General features: G+C 35.8%; 2 protein-coding genes across 2 annotated transcripts; both read left to right on the plus strand.

Moving 5' to 3' along the window:
• The first annotated feature begins 413 nt into the window (after positions 1-413).
• LOC120252719 lies at positions 414-5,150 on the plus strand. Its single transcript, XM_039260839.1, has 9 exons — positions 414-688; positions 1,216-2,369; positions 2,450-3,083; positions 3,268-3,345; positions 3,803-3,946; positions 4,122-4,219; positions 4,411-4,510; positions 4,597-4,695; positions 4,773-5,150. Exons 1-9 carry the CDS (start codon positions 527-529, stop codon positions 4,833-4,835), a joined length of 2,532 nt encoding a protein of 843 aa, XP_039116773.1. The 5' UTR covers positions 414-526; the 3' UTR covers positions 4,836-5,150.
• Positions 5,151-7,411: 2,261 nt separating this feature from the next.
• On the plus strand, positions 7,412-14,213 carry LOC120252755 (pyrophosphate-energized membrane proton pump 2). The gene is made up of 15 exons (XM_039260896.1): positions 7,412-7,628; positions 8,272-8,578; positions 8,763-8,966; positions 9,447-9,598; positions 9,730-9,877; positions 9,959-10,091; positions 10,437-10,609; positions 10,939-11,059; positions 11,512-11,699; positions 11,937-12,374; positions 12,633-12,797; positions 12,904-13,059; positions 13,137-13,248; positions 13,349-13,568; positions 13,975-14,213. Exons 2-15 carry the CDS (start codon positions 8,486-8,488, stop codon positions 14,072-14,074), a joined length of 2,403 nt encoding a protein of 800 aa, XP_039116830.1. The 5' UTR covers positions 7,412-7,628; positions 8,272-8,485; the 3' UTR covers positions 14,075-14,213.
• Positions 14,214-15,834: the final 1,621 nt, after the last annotated feature.

Below are 15,834 nucleotides of genomic sequence, written 5' to 3' on the forward strand. Positions count from 1 at the left end.
GGAAAACACAAAATAGCATGATCATTTTGATATTTTGACCAATTTTTTTTTATTCGTTTATCTTTTGTTGTCTCGCTGTTTATTTTGGATTGTTTTGTGTTTATTTTGGATCATTTTGCTTTCCAATAAATTTGTGGTTTGTTTATATTTAAAAAAAAAAATCAATTAGCGATACTTTCATTTTGAGATAATAATATTAAGTAGCATATATAAGATAACAATATTAAGTAGCATATATAAGAATAAGTTAAGGTACATTATATGGAGAAAAAAATTCTAATAACTCAACAAAAATACATTTTCGAACAGAATTATTACAATAAATAATTAATTTTGGACAATTATTAAAATAAAAAAAAAACTATAAATTAGCACATAGAGACGTTGCACGCCAACCACATTGGCAAATCAGTTTGGGTTTCCAAAGAATCCTACCCATTGAGGTGGCTTATCACTCATCAGCGCCGTCAAACAGGGCGAGAATCTCAAAGCAGGAACCGCCATTATTATCGAGGCAAAGAAGCAGATGAGTAGCCGAGAACAAGGCGAAGGTATCGAGACGGGGAGACGGAGAGGGAGAAGGAGGGAACCGGGCCGCCGGTGGATGGATTCGCCTTCCCCTCCAGACGTCGATTTAACGTCGAAGCTTCTTGGAGGTCTCAATTTGATCGGGAACGCCCCCGATAAGGTTGCCCTTTTTCTTTATCTTGTTCTCTTGATCTCTTTTTGTTTTTCTTCTTTATTTCTCTTTGATTTTGGTTTTGATCTTGTTTGATTCTCTCTTCTCTGGTTGAGAGCCGTTCTTTGTAATTTGTATTTGATTTGGTTTAGATTAGGGTTTGTATGATTCCTTTTTTTAAAATTTTTGATAGAAGTTGGGAATTTTGTTTTCTTTGTTGTTTTTTTTCCGTGAGATTTTTTTTAGATTTTCAATTAATTTATGTATTTTGCGATCAGAAATTCGAGGTACTCTTATTAGATTACTTTCTTTATAGAAATTTCTTCTAAAATAATAATTTTGATTTTTTTTTCCCCTTTTGGAGTTTATTATGCTGAATGTTGCCTATAATTCTTAGTTCTTGTTCTATAGTTTGCTATGAATCAGACCTGTGATGTTACAGTAATGGGCTAAAAAGAGGAGCTGAACATCTTGCTGTGACTTCTTGTGTTAAGGTTTGATTAATTGGAATCATTTGCAATCTTGCTTGCATCCAGGATATGGACGAAATGGATCTATGGACGGTGGTTCCAGACTCTGCGGATAGATTGAAAATGACATCCCAATCTGGATCTTCTGCTGCTAATGCAGAGACTGGTAGAGGATTTGGGGTGGCGCTGCCTGAGAAAAAAGTGCATGCAAGGAAGGGTCGGTCTTGTCGAACCAGGGTTTCAGGCTTAACTGATCATTTGAGCAGGGGCAATTCACAAGATAAGGCTGAACATCAGTTTGGACAACCAAGTTTGGCAGCCTTGACACAAGATGAGGCTGAACACCTGTTTGGACGAGCAAGTTTGGCGTGTTTGATGTCTGAGGACCTCAAAGATAAAATTTCCCCTCCCACGGGTGGCACATCCTTTGAGCATGAGCAAGATAGGGTCGTCAATGGGAATGAAATGAGCTTCAGCCCTTCTGCTTGTTTCCATTCTTCTGTGCGAAGAGATACGAGGAAGAATACTGATAAAGAATGGTATCTCCTTGACAATGAGGGTATCCTGAAAGGTGAAGGTTGCGGTTATTTTAACTCTGGAGCAGGTCTTTCAAAAACATCTGTGAGTTTCTGTGAGGAAGAGCGGGTTGGTATACTAGTTGGAGGTAATGTTCGATCAAAGTTAGCAGATAAAGGGAAGGGCATTGAATCAAGTGCCAATTCAAGGGGCATATCAGTGCAACCACAATCAAGAACATTTCTTCCTGGCTTGTCTTGGAAGAATGAAGGGAGAAAAACTCTGGTGCATGGTGGTCTTACGTCTCCACACAGTATTACAAAGGCCAAAAACTCACCTGTACTTGATGGCAGTAATGGAATTGATTCCTCTTTTGACAGAGATCCTAGAAGCGACAATGACATTGTCGATGAAGGGGTGGGTTATGATTCAGACCTAAGAAATGGACAATTGTGTCAGACGCAGATCGAAGTGGATGGTTTGTCACAAAGAAACAGGCAAAGAAGGCTGTTGCATAGTGGTTTTATTTCTTTTTGTGATGTTGGAGGAAATGATTGCAATGATGGTTCAGATGGGAGTTCCTCGCAGATAGTGATTCCTGATTCTGAAGAAGGGTCTGTTGGTAAAAAGAAAGGAAAAACAATAATACATGATAATGTGGCAGATCACTTGCAACATACCAAAGATAAAGCTCGATCAAATAGGTAAGTTATAGGTTCATTGTTTGCCAATACCTATTAATTTAATGGTGGTTATTTTAACAGTCTTCTTATTTTTGTAATAGACATTGCTCAGTGTCCAATAAGGAGGTTGGTACAAATTCTGGTGGTCATCCTCTTAGATTGTCGGCTGATAAAGGCTGGAGGATGGCACTTGATTCTATTGCACAAACGACTACATTATTATCTGAAGATAATATTGATGTTCCCAAGAGAAAGCACATCATGTATATTGATGATGATAGTCCTGAAGTAACTACCTCTCGTTCACGGTACAACAAGCCTAACATAAGACAGCCAACTTCTAATGTAGTTTCAGGGGACAGAAACCATAGACGGTACAAGATGATGAAAGGTAAGAGGAAAAACAACTTTCTTCATACTCAAGATGGTGAATGCTCTAGCTCAGCTATTGAGGATTCAGAAGTTTTACTCGTGGAGTCTGTAGTACCCTCAAATCAGAAATCAACCAGAATTAGGGGTTCTCGAAGACATGGTGGAACTTTATTGGGACCCGTCATAGAAATTGATGAGCTGGATTTTCCTGAAGGAGCAAACAGTAACTCAGAAGAACAAAGCCACAGATCTTTTTATGATTCTAGTGCAACAGCTAGGCAGGTTGAATCGGACGAGATATTGGCTCGTCAATTGCAAGAGCAACTTTTTAACGAATTACCAGACTTTGATGCATCTGAAGAGGTTGTTCTTTTCCTTATTGGTGCCTTATTTTGTTTCTGAATTTTAGCTTGTTTTAATTCTGACTTAAGTTGTGAAAACGTAGTTGTCTATGTTTTTCGTTGTGAACATCTTTAAAATGGATTCTTTAAATTTGATTGAAACCAACATTATTAATTTTCTTCTTGGCCTTCAATGAACTTATCAGATTGATGCAACTATAGCAATGGCGTTGCAACATGAAGAGGATTCAAGTAGACTTGCAAGGCGAGGTCAAGCACATCCTGTAAGTAGTTTAGTTTCTGCCTGTGATATTTTTCATTCAGTCTCTGTGCCCAATCAGGTTCCTTCTTAAGCACATCCTTGGGCAAGCTGATTTTTCATTGCATAAGATCATGGGAGTAAAAACCAACGACCTCCCTTTTGCCTTTGCTTATAAAAATAATCCTGTTTTTCTACTCTCTCTATATGAGATTCTATGAGCATATGATGCCCACATGAACACTAACTCCAAGTTTGGAGAGAGATGATAACTGTAGATCAGAACCAACTACCTGCTCATCTTTATCGTATGCTTGCCAAGAACTCTATTGCCAGCATTTGCATAATATCCATTCTGATGTTTAATATGTGGTCATTGCTCCCTGAGTTTTACTTCACAGTTGTATTCTGTTTTTCTTTTACTGTATCCATGATTCATTTGTCTATTCATCTAATGTAATCCTCCCTGCTCCTTCCCTCAGAGAGACTTCTCAATGGCTCATTTATATGCCCAGTGTCCACAAGTGGCCTCAAGAAACTCCTTAGGGCGAACAACGGTCCGGGATCGAGCAACACCAAGTCGAATGTCACATTTGAGGAGGCGTTTTAATCGCTCTTCTTCAGATGTAGAGGCGTCTTTTCTTTTTGTTCAATTTGTTGTGGAAAGATGTGATTTATTTTTGGCAACATATCTTTCTTTAACGACTCTTTTTAGATTCATCGAGTCAGCTTTCTTTCCTTTGTTCGATTATTTTTTTTAATCAATACTAAAAAGAGGCATCTTCCTTTTGCTGTTTTCAGAGGTATAACTTCGTGAATGTATTGGAAGCTGAATTCAACAGCAGAAGTGGCTTGTCAACATCACCTGGTGTTTTACCATATCAACATGAATTTAATGGGTAAGCTTTTAAACTTTTTGCATTTATGACTATTATCATAGACTTTGTATTTTTGTTGTGTATATGGTAATTGCTTGCCTGGGAGGCTGTTCTTATGTTGTTTGGTAATGATTCTGGATTGTCCTAGGTTCTCCTCTTCCATTTCAGCTGATGCATTTTCTCAATGATTTCAATGTCTTCTTGTGCTTTAGGAGTGACTATGAAATGCTGTTGTCCCTTGATGATAACAATCGTCATGCTGGTGCTTCTCAAAGGCAACTTGACAACTTGCCAGAATCAATAGTGCATCAGGTTTTCTTGATTTTATTTCTAACGACATTAATTGTTTGAAATTACTCGTGATCCATTGTTGTTATTCATCTATCTTCAACTTGTAGAGTGATAATATCGAAGAAGCTTGTGCAATCTGCCTTGAGATACCCACAACCGGGGAAACTATCCGTCACTTACCATGCCTGCACAAGTTTCACAAAGATGTAATGACTGCCCTCTGACTTCCTTTGTAAAAGTCTGTTTTACTCATCTGTTACTAATGTATTTCGTACATTGACAGTGCATCGATAAATGGCTTAGAAGGAAGACCTTCTGCCCTGTTTGCAAGTCCGGCATCACTTAAACAGGCTTATAGAAGTTTCGCAAGCTGCTCAAAAATTTCTTGATTTTTGAGATTGTATATTGAGGACACTGTTTAAAGAAAATCCATAGTGAATCTGCCATTTTTTGTCTGGCATCTATTGTTCAGTTACGCCCATTTGTTGTTAGATCTTTGTTGGCATTTCACAAATCCTTCTAGTCTAATGCTAAATGCTCATGTTATTTCACTATTATCATATATTTAATTATTTATAGGTGGTGTTAAGGGGAACAATCCTTTTTTGTATGGTAAGTGAAAGCTATATTGAATGTATTGAATGAACAAGCTCTTTCAAACTGTTTGGCTTTGTGAGCTCTGTTGCAGTTTTTATTTTAAAACCAAACATGCAAGCTTTGAGTTCTTACTTCTTATACTCTGCAGGCATGAATTAAATAATTGAAATTTTTTTTTTGGTTATGTTCAGATGTTACCTTAAAAGAATGAATATTTGCTATAAATTAAAATAAGACAGGATTAAAGTGAGGATTATTTTTTTTTATCTCAATTTGACACATTTACCTCTATAAAAACATGCAATTCATTGTTGAAAAGTTCTTTCCTCTTCTTATGAAACAGTTTTTACACAACAAAGCTAAGTTCTTGCTAATAAATTATTATTATTTTAATTAAAAACACATTTTAATTATATAAATTATATTTTTCTCCTCCTCTCCTCGTTGCCTCCTGATTGAAAGCCAGGGTGAGTTCTTTCTCTTGTATTCTATATGTTTTATTATTAATGCATTTGCCAATGCACTTAAAAAGGGTGCTTAGTTAACTACTGCATGTTGTGGTGATCATTAGCTGGATGTACTAGTAATCGAAAATAACGTTACCTGAATCAAATGAAATGATGTTCATCTTGTTTCTGGTCATCATTTGAGGTTCGCGCCTCGTTGTTTTCCATGTAGTACATTCCTTGTCCTACATATGCAAAATTTCCTTGCTCAAATGGCTTGTCTGCTGCCACTAGAGATTATGGAATAACTTGTTCCAAGTTCATTCTTAAGTTGTATATATATAGTGTCTCCAACTTTTGAATTGAAGCCTGATGGAGCTAGCTATCAGTCCCTATGTTGTTGAATTGATACAAAGAGAATGATCAGGAAGGTTGCTGTTTTAGAAATTTGTATGAATTATCAGTTGCTTGACCAGGATTGTGTGGAAAATAAAATAAAATTATGGTATTCAGTTATTGTTTGTGGGTATCAATTGATGAGCTGAAATCAGTACACAGGTGCTCCTAATGTCTCATTTGACTATATTTTGCTAATCATGTGGTTCTTGTCGGTCTTTTCTTTATTTACTGAGTTTCAAATAGTATGAATAATTTGCCAGTTTCTACCTTTAAATTTTTTAACATTTATTCATTGAACTGAATAATTTCTACCTGTGTAGCCACCATTTTTACTGCTGTTTTAGTTTCATGAAAATAAACTATGATATGTTATCACTCTTTCTATTTATTCAATTCAGTTATTATTATTTTTTTTACTATGTTTCTCCAATCTATCATACAACTTCATTTATCAGGAACACAATCATTCAGTAGACCCTGCATCACTCCCTGCTGGCCTTAAAGAAATTTCGAACATTACTCTGAATACCAATAACTGTCCTGGTCCTGTTATGATCTTAAATCTCTTGTCCCTTCAGTGCCAATTTTCACACTATTATTTGCCATACCTCAAATTGGTTACACAAATTCCCTTCTACAAACATGAACCAAAATATTAACAACTTGTTAATCCATTTACATTTTCGACTTTGAATCTTCGATGGAAATATATTAAATTACATCATTCATCCTTTTAAGTTAGTTCATTATCCAATTTTATAAATTCACCATCAGTTCATTCCTTGTTATATTTCTGGTAATGATTTGCAATTCAAATATCCAAAATGCAGAAAACAGTTGTTATTTCTGGCAGGACTTGCCCTCTGTTTTTACAGCTTTCAGAGGAATATATTCAGCTTTTAAAGCCTAAGTAAACATAGTAATTTTTTTTTTAACAAATTAGTGATAAACACCTTTTTTTTTTATTTTTTTTTATTGCATTGTAAGATAGAAAATCATTAGACTATGTCTTAGTTACTAACATAGTAAAATTTCCATACAATGTCCCCATCAATTCAAAAAATTACAAAATATCATTATGATTATTAATTTCTGATTTAGGATTTGTAATGTTCTTTGCTGAAATCTATCAATTTAAGAAATTACAAAATATTATTATGATTATTAGTTTCTGATTTAGAATTTATAATTATGATTAGTATCTGATTTTGGATTTGTCATACATTTATCAAATTTTCAATTATTACTTCTAATTCTGGTTTTGACTTCAGGGCATATTAATAATTTTTATTATAATTATTTTTTAATATCTGCTTTGAATATTAAAACAATAAATGTGAAAATCGTGCGTTGTTGTGCTTGTTGAGTAAATAAATATTTTATTTATTTATATAAATATTAATTTTTAACGGCAGTATATAATATTATTATTTCAAGAATATAAGAAAAAAAAAATTTATAAGATAAAAGATAGGCATTAATTTCCAGATTGATTCCATTCTTCGCCGATTCTCTCTCTCTCTCTCTCTCTTCGCTGCGTGAAGACTCGGGAGGGAGTTTGGTTTGGACTCTCGCTGGATCTGCGAATTCCGGCTCTCCGGTGATCCCATTTGGCATCTCCGGTGACCGATCATCGGATTTTGGAGGCCTTCATCCGTGGCAGAGGCTGGTGGTTGGTACCTGCTCGAGATCTCAAGGTATTTTACCGTTTTGGTGGTTGATTTCTTTCGTTTTGGGGTCTAGGGTTTGGGTTTTGATCTTAGGGTTTCGGCACTGGTATCTCTGTTCTTTAATTTGTCGATCTTGTGCGTTTGGAATTTTTTTTTTTTCGATTGACTGGAAATGTGGAAGAAGAAAGAATGGGAAATCATAGAAGTAAATCGATGCATTTTCTTCTGTTATTTTTTATTTTGTTTGAACCCTTGTTGTATAATTAAGAGAAGAATTCCTCTTTTTTGTTGTTCGCCCTTGATTTGTTTGGGTGTTCCGATTTTCTGATACGTCTCGTGGTTTGAATAATCAATTAGCGTTCTTCTTTGTTGGGCAAGCAATGAGTGTGGATCTTGGTTAACACAGTGGTTGGGAATTTCGGAATTGTTCTTAATTTGTGAGGCTAATGATATAGTATGAAGTTTTAGTTCTTGTGTATTTATGTTATCACTGGCAATGCTTCTATCCTTTTATAGTTCCATAATATTTGTTGTTCTATCGTTTGCAAATTTTCTTTTTCCCTGGGCTACTGATGTAATATACTGTAGTTTTAGTTGGTTTTGATTTATTTATTGTTAATAACAACATGTATTTTTTTCATAATTTGATTGAATGCGTTTTTGTTTGCAGCTCGTGACTCCATTTGGATAATTTCTTGTGATATTAAAGCAAAAGGAGCTCTTTTTGGGACGAAGATTGTTTTACAGCGGAAGCTGGCAATTCTTGTCAATTGAGATTAACCAAAATTCAGCGACCAAACTCAGGGGGCGAGCTGCCCCAAGGGGCAGACTTCGTTCCTTTTCCTGTCGCTCGGAGGGTGAATTCTTCATCACACGCTGTTGCAATGGATGATGACATGGAAAATGGTAGTTTGAGTCCATATCCAGATAGGCCTAGAAGATTTCCTAGCATGCGGAGCAAATCACATACCCCCTTGGTAAACTCCGTGATTCAGTTTCATCTGAAGAATGGTTGTAATATTTTCGTGAAAGGCCACCACATTGTAGCATTGGTAGCATTACCATAATTGAATATGATGCTGCCATCTTATTGTACCTAAATGCATGTTACAATCTGTTTGTTGTTCACCTTTCTGATTAATCATGTTTCACTTTGTGCAGGTTTTCAGGATTTTTATGGGAATAAATGTGCGCGTCTTATTCTTCTTATTACTTTTGGGGGTTGGAGCCATATTTTACGTGGGAATTAGAACTTCACCAATTATTGTTTTTGTGTTATCTGTTTGCACCATCAGCCTCTTCTTTGCTGTCTATCTTACAAAGTGGGTTCTAGCCAAGGATGAGGGACCTCCTGAAATGGCTGAGGTTTATATAACACTCTAAGACTGCTAGTCATTTCATGTCACTTTTGTAGGCCTTTCAGGCCTACGAGTTTCTGCAGTTTTTTGAGTCATATATTTATGTTCCATTAGAATTTAGATTTTTTTAATGCAATGTTATAAAATTAGAATGTGTTCCTCTTTGTGGGTTTATCTGATGACTTTGCTTGGTTTTTAGATGGCCCTGCTACTTATTGCAATCACTATGCTATGGTTAATTAGCTGTGTTCATTTTTAGATTGTAAATTTGGGATTTTTATTTTTAGTGCCTCGTCACTTTTTGTTTAGAATTTGGTTTTATATTCTGGTAGGCCTTCTAAGGCAACTTGATTGCACCTCATCACCTTCAACTGATTCATGTCATATGTTTTCCTGAATTCCAATTTTTGTTAATTTTAATGCTTATATGTGATACTTGTGCATACGCAGTTGTTCTCTCAACTAACTTTCCTATTAAAAATCATAGATTTCAGATGCCATTCGGGATGGAGCAGAAGGTTTCTTCAGGACACAATATGGAACTATATCAAAGATGGCAATGTTTCTTTCTCTTGTGATTTTCAGTATATATTTTTTCCGCAGTACAACTCCCCAACAGGAAGCATCTGGCTTGGGAAGGTGTGTGCCCTATGTGCATATGTTATGTCCTTTTTCTATCTCTCTATATTTCGTTTATCGTGGCATTGATTACTGTGGCTTTGCGTCACATACCTTATTCCGAGCCACATGATTTTCACTCTAAATTTCAGGTCAGCATGTGCATATGTTACGGTTGCAGCATTTCTCCTTGGTGCATTATGTTCTGGGATTGCAGGATATGTGGGGATGTGGGTGTCAGTCCGTGCAAATGTCCGCGTCTCTAGTGCTGCTAGGCGTTCTGCAAGGGAAGCACTGCAGGTAATCAAGAAATATTCATTCAAGTTGAAAAAGCTTTTATGTCAAAATATTTCTGTCTTACTTCTGAGTTTTAAAATACAGGTTGCTGTTCGTGCTGGTGGTTTTTCGGCAATTGTTGTTGTTGGCATGGCTGTAGTTGGTGTTGCTATCCTTTATGCTACATTCTATGTTTGGTTGGGTGTGGGTTCCCCCAACGCAATGAAAGTCACTGACTGTAAGTCTTTAGCTTGTCTTTGATCTAATTAGCTTGCTAACAACAACTAGATATTTGTATGGTTATTGCCTGAGCAATACATAGTTCAGTGGATGTCACTGGCTTTAAGTCTTTAACTTTCTTTGATCCATTGGCAAGAGTAAGTATTTAGCTTTTCTTTATTCATCCCCAGGTCAACTATTAGTTCAGATTTTTTATGTTTGAAAAAAATCATTTTATATATAAAGAACAAAATCTTTTCTACTGGTATACCGGGACTCATATGCAGAAAACTGATATTGAATCACGTAATTCTTGGTCCCAGTTTTTCTGCATGAGTTTTGATGGTTTTGTGCTTTAATGCAGTGCCTCTTCTACTTGTTGGCTATGGTTTTGGTGCTTCTTTTGTTGCCCTATTTGCTCAGCTGGGTGGTGGCATTTATACAAAAGCAGCAGATGTTGGTGCTGATCTTGTTGGAAAGGTGGAACAAGGGATACCTGAAGATGATCCTCGCAATCCTGCTGTGATCGCAGACTTGGTATTTAATCTTTATTTTAGCACTTTAGATTGTTGAAAATGGGTTGATTTTATTAAGGTTGGAAACAACCATGCTAAATTTGCTGCTTGTATTATTAGAAAGTTATATTTTCTTTAAATTTATCTGATGGTGCATTGTACTTCTTCAAAAATTAATAATAGAATTAAGTGCTGAAATTTAGCAGTCCCTTTCTCTCTTATGTAGCCATGTGAAGTCAAATTTTACTTTGAGCATAAAAAAATCCACTATTATTTGTGCCATCTGCATAGTGTTTTGTATGATTTCCAGGCAATCGGTTGGAATGTTAATCTAGTGTTGTGTAATGCAAGGTTGGTGATAATGTCGGGGATTGTGCTGCTCGTGGTGCTGACCTTTTTGAGAGTATTGCGGCTGAGATTATCAGTGCTATGATACTTGGTGGAACAATGGCCCAGCGCTGCAAAATCGAAGGTAAAGTCTGTGATCAGTTGATAGAAATAGTTTTTCTCCCCTTGCTTTGATGGGAGCTTATTCAATGACAATATGGAAGGTTTGAAAATAAACAGCTTCCACCATGCTATTAATGTCATGAAATATGTGCTGTCCCATATGCTATGTTATATATCATTCCATAAAGCCATGAGCAGCAATGCATAGCTGCATGGATTGTCTAGTTTCCTATCATATTTGATAAACTTGGAGTCGGGTTCCATCTATTATGGCTCTGCCCCCATTAATTTAAGGCCTTCTACATGGGAATTGCTAGGAATTGGTGCTTCCTTATTTTGACCTACCTAAAGAACCACATGCATGCTTTGGTTCATTTTATTTTATTTATTTATTTTTTTTTTGTGAATTATTGTTCCTTAAATATTATTTTTATGGTTTTGGCCCTGATTGGGATGCATGTTTTCCTTTTGCAGATCCAACAGGGTTTATTCTATTCCCCCTCGTTGTCCATTCATTTGATTTGGTTGTGTCATCAATCGGAATTATATCAATCAGGGGCACACGTGAATCTGGAGTAAAGATTGGCATAGAAGATCCAATGGCAATTCTCCAGAAAGGCTACTCAGTCACCATATTTTTTGCTGTTCTGGCTTTCGGTTTGGTAAGCAATCTATTATGTTTGTAGTGATCAAAAAATAGAAGAACCGCATCAAATTTTTTTGTTATCTGACTTGTCGGACTCTCTTTACACACACACACACACACACACACACACACACACACACAAAAGAGCTTTTTTACTTCAAGTCTTCGAGGTCTTTCATGTAAGTAGTGTTAATTACCTTCTCATATTTCATACGATCATTTTGTCTACCTTTTCCTCTTCATATTCTGACAGTCTACACGGTGGCTTCTTTATACTGAACAAGCACCCTCTGCATGGCTGAACTTTGCTTTGTGTGGTTTGGTCGGAATCATAACAGCATACGCCTTCGTTTGGATCACAAAGTATTACACAGATTACAAACATGAGCCAGTTCGTCTTTTGGCTATGTCAAGTTCTACTGGTCATGGAACTAATATAATTGCAGGCATAAGTTTGGGTTTGGAATCAACAGCTCTTCCTGTTCTCGTAATAAGCATCGCTATTATTTCTGCTTTCTGGCTTGGACACACTTCGGGCCTGTTAGATGAATCTGGGAATCCAACTGGTGGTCTGTTTGGGACAGCTGTAGCAACAATGGGGATGCTTAGTACAGCAGCTTATGTTCTCACCATGGATATGTTTGGCCCAATAGCTGACAATGCAGGTGGAATTGTGGAGATGAGTCAGCAGGTATTATTGATATGATTACTGAATGGAAATGTAATGTACTTGGATAGTATTCCCTTTGTGCTAACAGCCAGGATTTGATGCAGAAAGTAGAATGCCATTAGATTGAAATAGTGTAGAATGTCGTGTTTTCAAGATTAAGACAAAATAATGTTATCAGAGAGGCTTAGATTGGATGAATGTTTTACTCCTATTTTCTTCATTGGTGCAATAGATTGTTTGGAAAAACTTTGCAACCATGACAACTGTTGATTTTTTCAGCCTGAAAGTGTTCGAGAGATCACTGATGTTCTTGATGCTGTTGGAAACACCACTAAAGCTACTACAAAAGGATTTGCTATTGGATCTGCTGCACTCGCCTCCTTTCTTCTTTTTAGTGCATATATGGATGAAGTGGCCTCATTTGCTCAGATTCCTTTTAAACAAGTATCTTTAGTGCACAACTTCTTGTCTTTTTTTTTATTATTATTATCTTTTTGACAGACAGTTTCTTGTGTTTTTTTTTCTAAATTAAATCTTTTTGATTCTGTAGGTTGACATTGCGATTCCAGAAGTCTTTGTCGGTGGACTATTGGGTTCTATGCTTATATTCCTCTTTAGCGCCTGGGCATGTGCAGCTGTCGGAAGAACTGCTCAGGAGGTTGTCAATGAAGTTAGAAGACAATTTATTGAGAGGCCCGGGATAATGGTATTCAACCGTCCATTTGATCGAACTCCTCTATGGTTGTAGTGTGCCCTAGATTACTAATAAATTTTCTGCCTCAGGAGTACAAAGAAAAACCCGATTATGGCCGTTGTGTTGCGATAGTGGCATCTGCATCTTTGCAAGAAATGATAAAACCTGGTGCTCTGGCCATCGTCTCACCTATTTTAATCGGTAAAGATTCTCTTGATGTCTTAACTGATTCTTCAGTTACAATGCACTCTTTCCAAAGTTTATTTCTAATAAATGGTTCATGGCCTCTTTTCTTTGCCAGGGTTCCTTTTTCGTGTATTAGGCAATGTAACAGATCAGCCACTTCTTGGAGCCAAAGTTGTGGCTTCCATGCTTATGTTTGCAACTGTGGCTGGCATCCTTATGGCTCTTTTTCTGAATACTGCTGGCGGTGCATGGGATAATGCAAAGAAGTTCATTGAAACCGGTGCACTTGGTGGTAAAGGCAGTGAGCCTCACAAGGCAGCTGTCACTGGTGACACGTAAGTTCCACTCACTCCTTTTTCCTGCAAATTTATGCTAGGTAGCTTTCTTTATCAAAGCTGAAGACCATGCATGAAACTTCATTTTTCTCTGTGAACTAATCAAAAGCTCCTATTTCCTTCATCCTTTATAATGTTTAAGCCAGCATGTCTTTCCATGAAGACTTACAACCTTCTCTTTAGTCCCCTACTAGAGTCTAGGTGGCATTAATATGATAAGAATGATATGGAATTGTAGAATGCATGCATGACATGATGATAATGATGTTCATTGAAGATTGGGTGATGCATGTGGTATATCCTTTGTTTGTTTTTGCTAACTATTCTCAGATGCATAAATCTCTCAATAAATAGTGGTTGTGTTTCAGTGAATGTTATTTACAGTGATGATGATGTTTGCTTGCAGAGTTGGAGACCCTTTCAAAGACACAGCAGGCCCTTCACTTCATGTTCTCATTAAGATGCTTGCTACCATTACATTGGTCATGGCACCTGTCTTTTTGTGAGTGATTTCCTGCTTTCTTTACTTAAGGAAATATACAACACCTTGGTACTTGTTATTCCCCTGAGAGAGATTTTAACTTTTAACAGCCTTATGTGAATTTTGATAGAAGAAAAATAAAAGATTTACCAGGTTTCTTGTCAGGGAATTTGTAGCACATAATGCATGTAAGTAGTGATTGATTGGTGTTCGTTCTTGTGGCATATGGTGCTTGGTTTAGATTCAACATTGGTTGGTTGTTTGCTTTGGTTTATTTTGATACTTTTTTAATTGTCTCAAGACTTATCCATATCCATATGGGCGGTTTCATATTTATTTGCTTAGCTTTTGTTTATCTTGATGCTACTTTGATGTTGTATTGTTCCCGCTTATGTTTATCTTGGCTCCGACTAGATGTGCAAATTACTTTTTTTTTTTTTTTTTTGAATTAACATAGTTAATAATTAATTTTTAAAAAATTATTAATATTACTTGTATCAAGATTAACCATGTTTTTTTTAAAAAAAAATTGCATGTTATAAGTGTGATCAATTGATTTTTCAATGACATAAACAGACAAACAAAGTCTTAAAAAGTTATTAACTGAACTAAAGTGTTAGAAACAATTGATTTTTGTAAATAGATGTTGGTAAAATAGTTTTTAGGTATTTAGGTTGGGTTACTTTTGAAGCTAGTTTTTATGTAAAAGGCTCATTAAAGAAAAACCACACAACAATGAAGCTTATCTGTTCATCTTTTTCTGCAGATTCTGTAGGGTTTTTATGGAAACTATAACTTTATAATAAACTCAATAAATATATATATATTCAAGTATTCACTGAACTACAGTGACTAAAGGAAAAAACTAAATTATTTTATGAAACAAAGTTAAAATGTAGTGAGACTTTTGTAACATCTCCAAAGGCTTGCTTTTGTGAGGGGGGTCATGTAGGTGCTCCACTAATTTTATTGATAGTCAAAAAAGAGTGATGTGAAAGTGAAACAGAGTGGAGGAGAATAAGAAACAGGGGAAATTGAGCAGTGCGTCAGCTCTGAATAGCTTTATAATACTGAACGCATGTAGACCCAACTTGCTTTTTATGTGCCCATTAGTTCCCTCTGCTCCACCTCAAAGGTTGTGTTACTGTCTTATCAGGAGGTAATAACAAAACAAGAAAGAACTTTAAAAAAAGCACACGCCACTGAAACCCTGTCTAAAAGTTCATTTATTAATTATGTTTCTTTTTCCCATTTCATGTCACACGCTTGTTCAATCTCTTCTTTTTTTTTCCAACCCTTTCTTTTACAAGGAAGAACGTACATATATATATACACACACACATTTGTTCATTTATTTATTAGTTTTCATTTGAACATGGCCTCCAAAATTAACTTAATAATTTCACACTCACAAGCAATTCTTTAATATTCTTTTTCTAGTAATTTGTTAATATAGATTTAATTTTAAAAGTAAATTAAAACATGTATTTTTGTGATTCATTTTTCCATGAAACAAAAACATTTTTCAAGTTATAAAATAGAGAGTAGTTTATGCCGAATTTATTATCCAAAAATCCTCATTTGAATGAGGACAACATTCGGTCATAAAAGCTGTGATTTAAAAATAAATATGAAAGGTTTAATTCAACATTAAAACTGACATATCTGTTAACACTAAACCATCCCATCTACTTATGGAATTAGAAGCTCTAATTTAAAATTTGTTTTTTTTTTCTTCACAACAAGTTAATAGTAGTAATCCAAAGTTTAATGTCCTCTTCTCAA

This window comes from Dioscorea cayenensis, chromosome 22 (genome assembly GCF_009730915.1).
Source record: "Dioscorea cayenensis subsp. rotundata cultivar TDr96_F1 chromosome 22, TDr96_F1_v2_PseudoChromosome.rev07_lg8_w22 25.fasta, whole genome shotgun sequence".
NCBI classification, from domain to species: domain Eukaryota; kingdom Viridiplantae; phylum Streptophyta; class Magnoliopsida; order Dioscoreales; family Dioscoreaceae; genus Dioscorea; species Dioscorea cayenensis.

Coding starts and splice junctions, on each gene's coding strand:
- LOC120252755 (XM_039260896.1), top strand. CDS start 8,486: ATGGATGATGACATGGAAAATGGTAGTTTGAGTCCATATCCAGATAGG. Junction 8,967..9,446: donor GACCTCCTGAAATGGCTGAG/GTTTATATAACA, acceptor TAAAAATCATAG/ATTTCAGATGCCATTCGGGA. Junction 13,569..13,974: donor GCAGCTGTCACTGGTGACAC/GTAAGTTCCACT, acceptor GTTTGCTTGCAG/AGTTGGAGACCCTTTCAAAG.
- LOC120252719 (XM_039260839.1), top strand. CDS start 527: ATGAGTAGCCGAGAACAAGGCGAAGGTATCGAGACGGGGAGACGGAGA. Junction 689..1,215: donor TCGGGAACGCCCCCGATAAG/GTTGCCCTTTTT, acceptor GCTTGCATCCAG/GATATGGACGAAATGGATCT. Junction 4,511..4,596: donor CAGAATCAATAGTGCATCAG/GTTTTCTTGATT, acceptor TTCAACTTGTAG/AGTGATAATATCGAAGAAGC.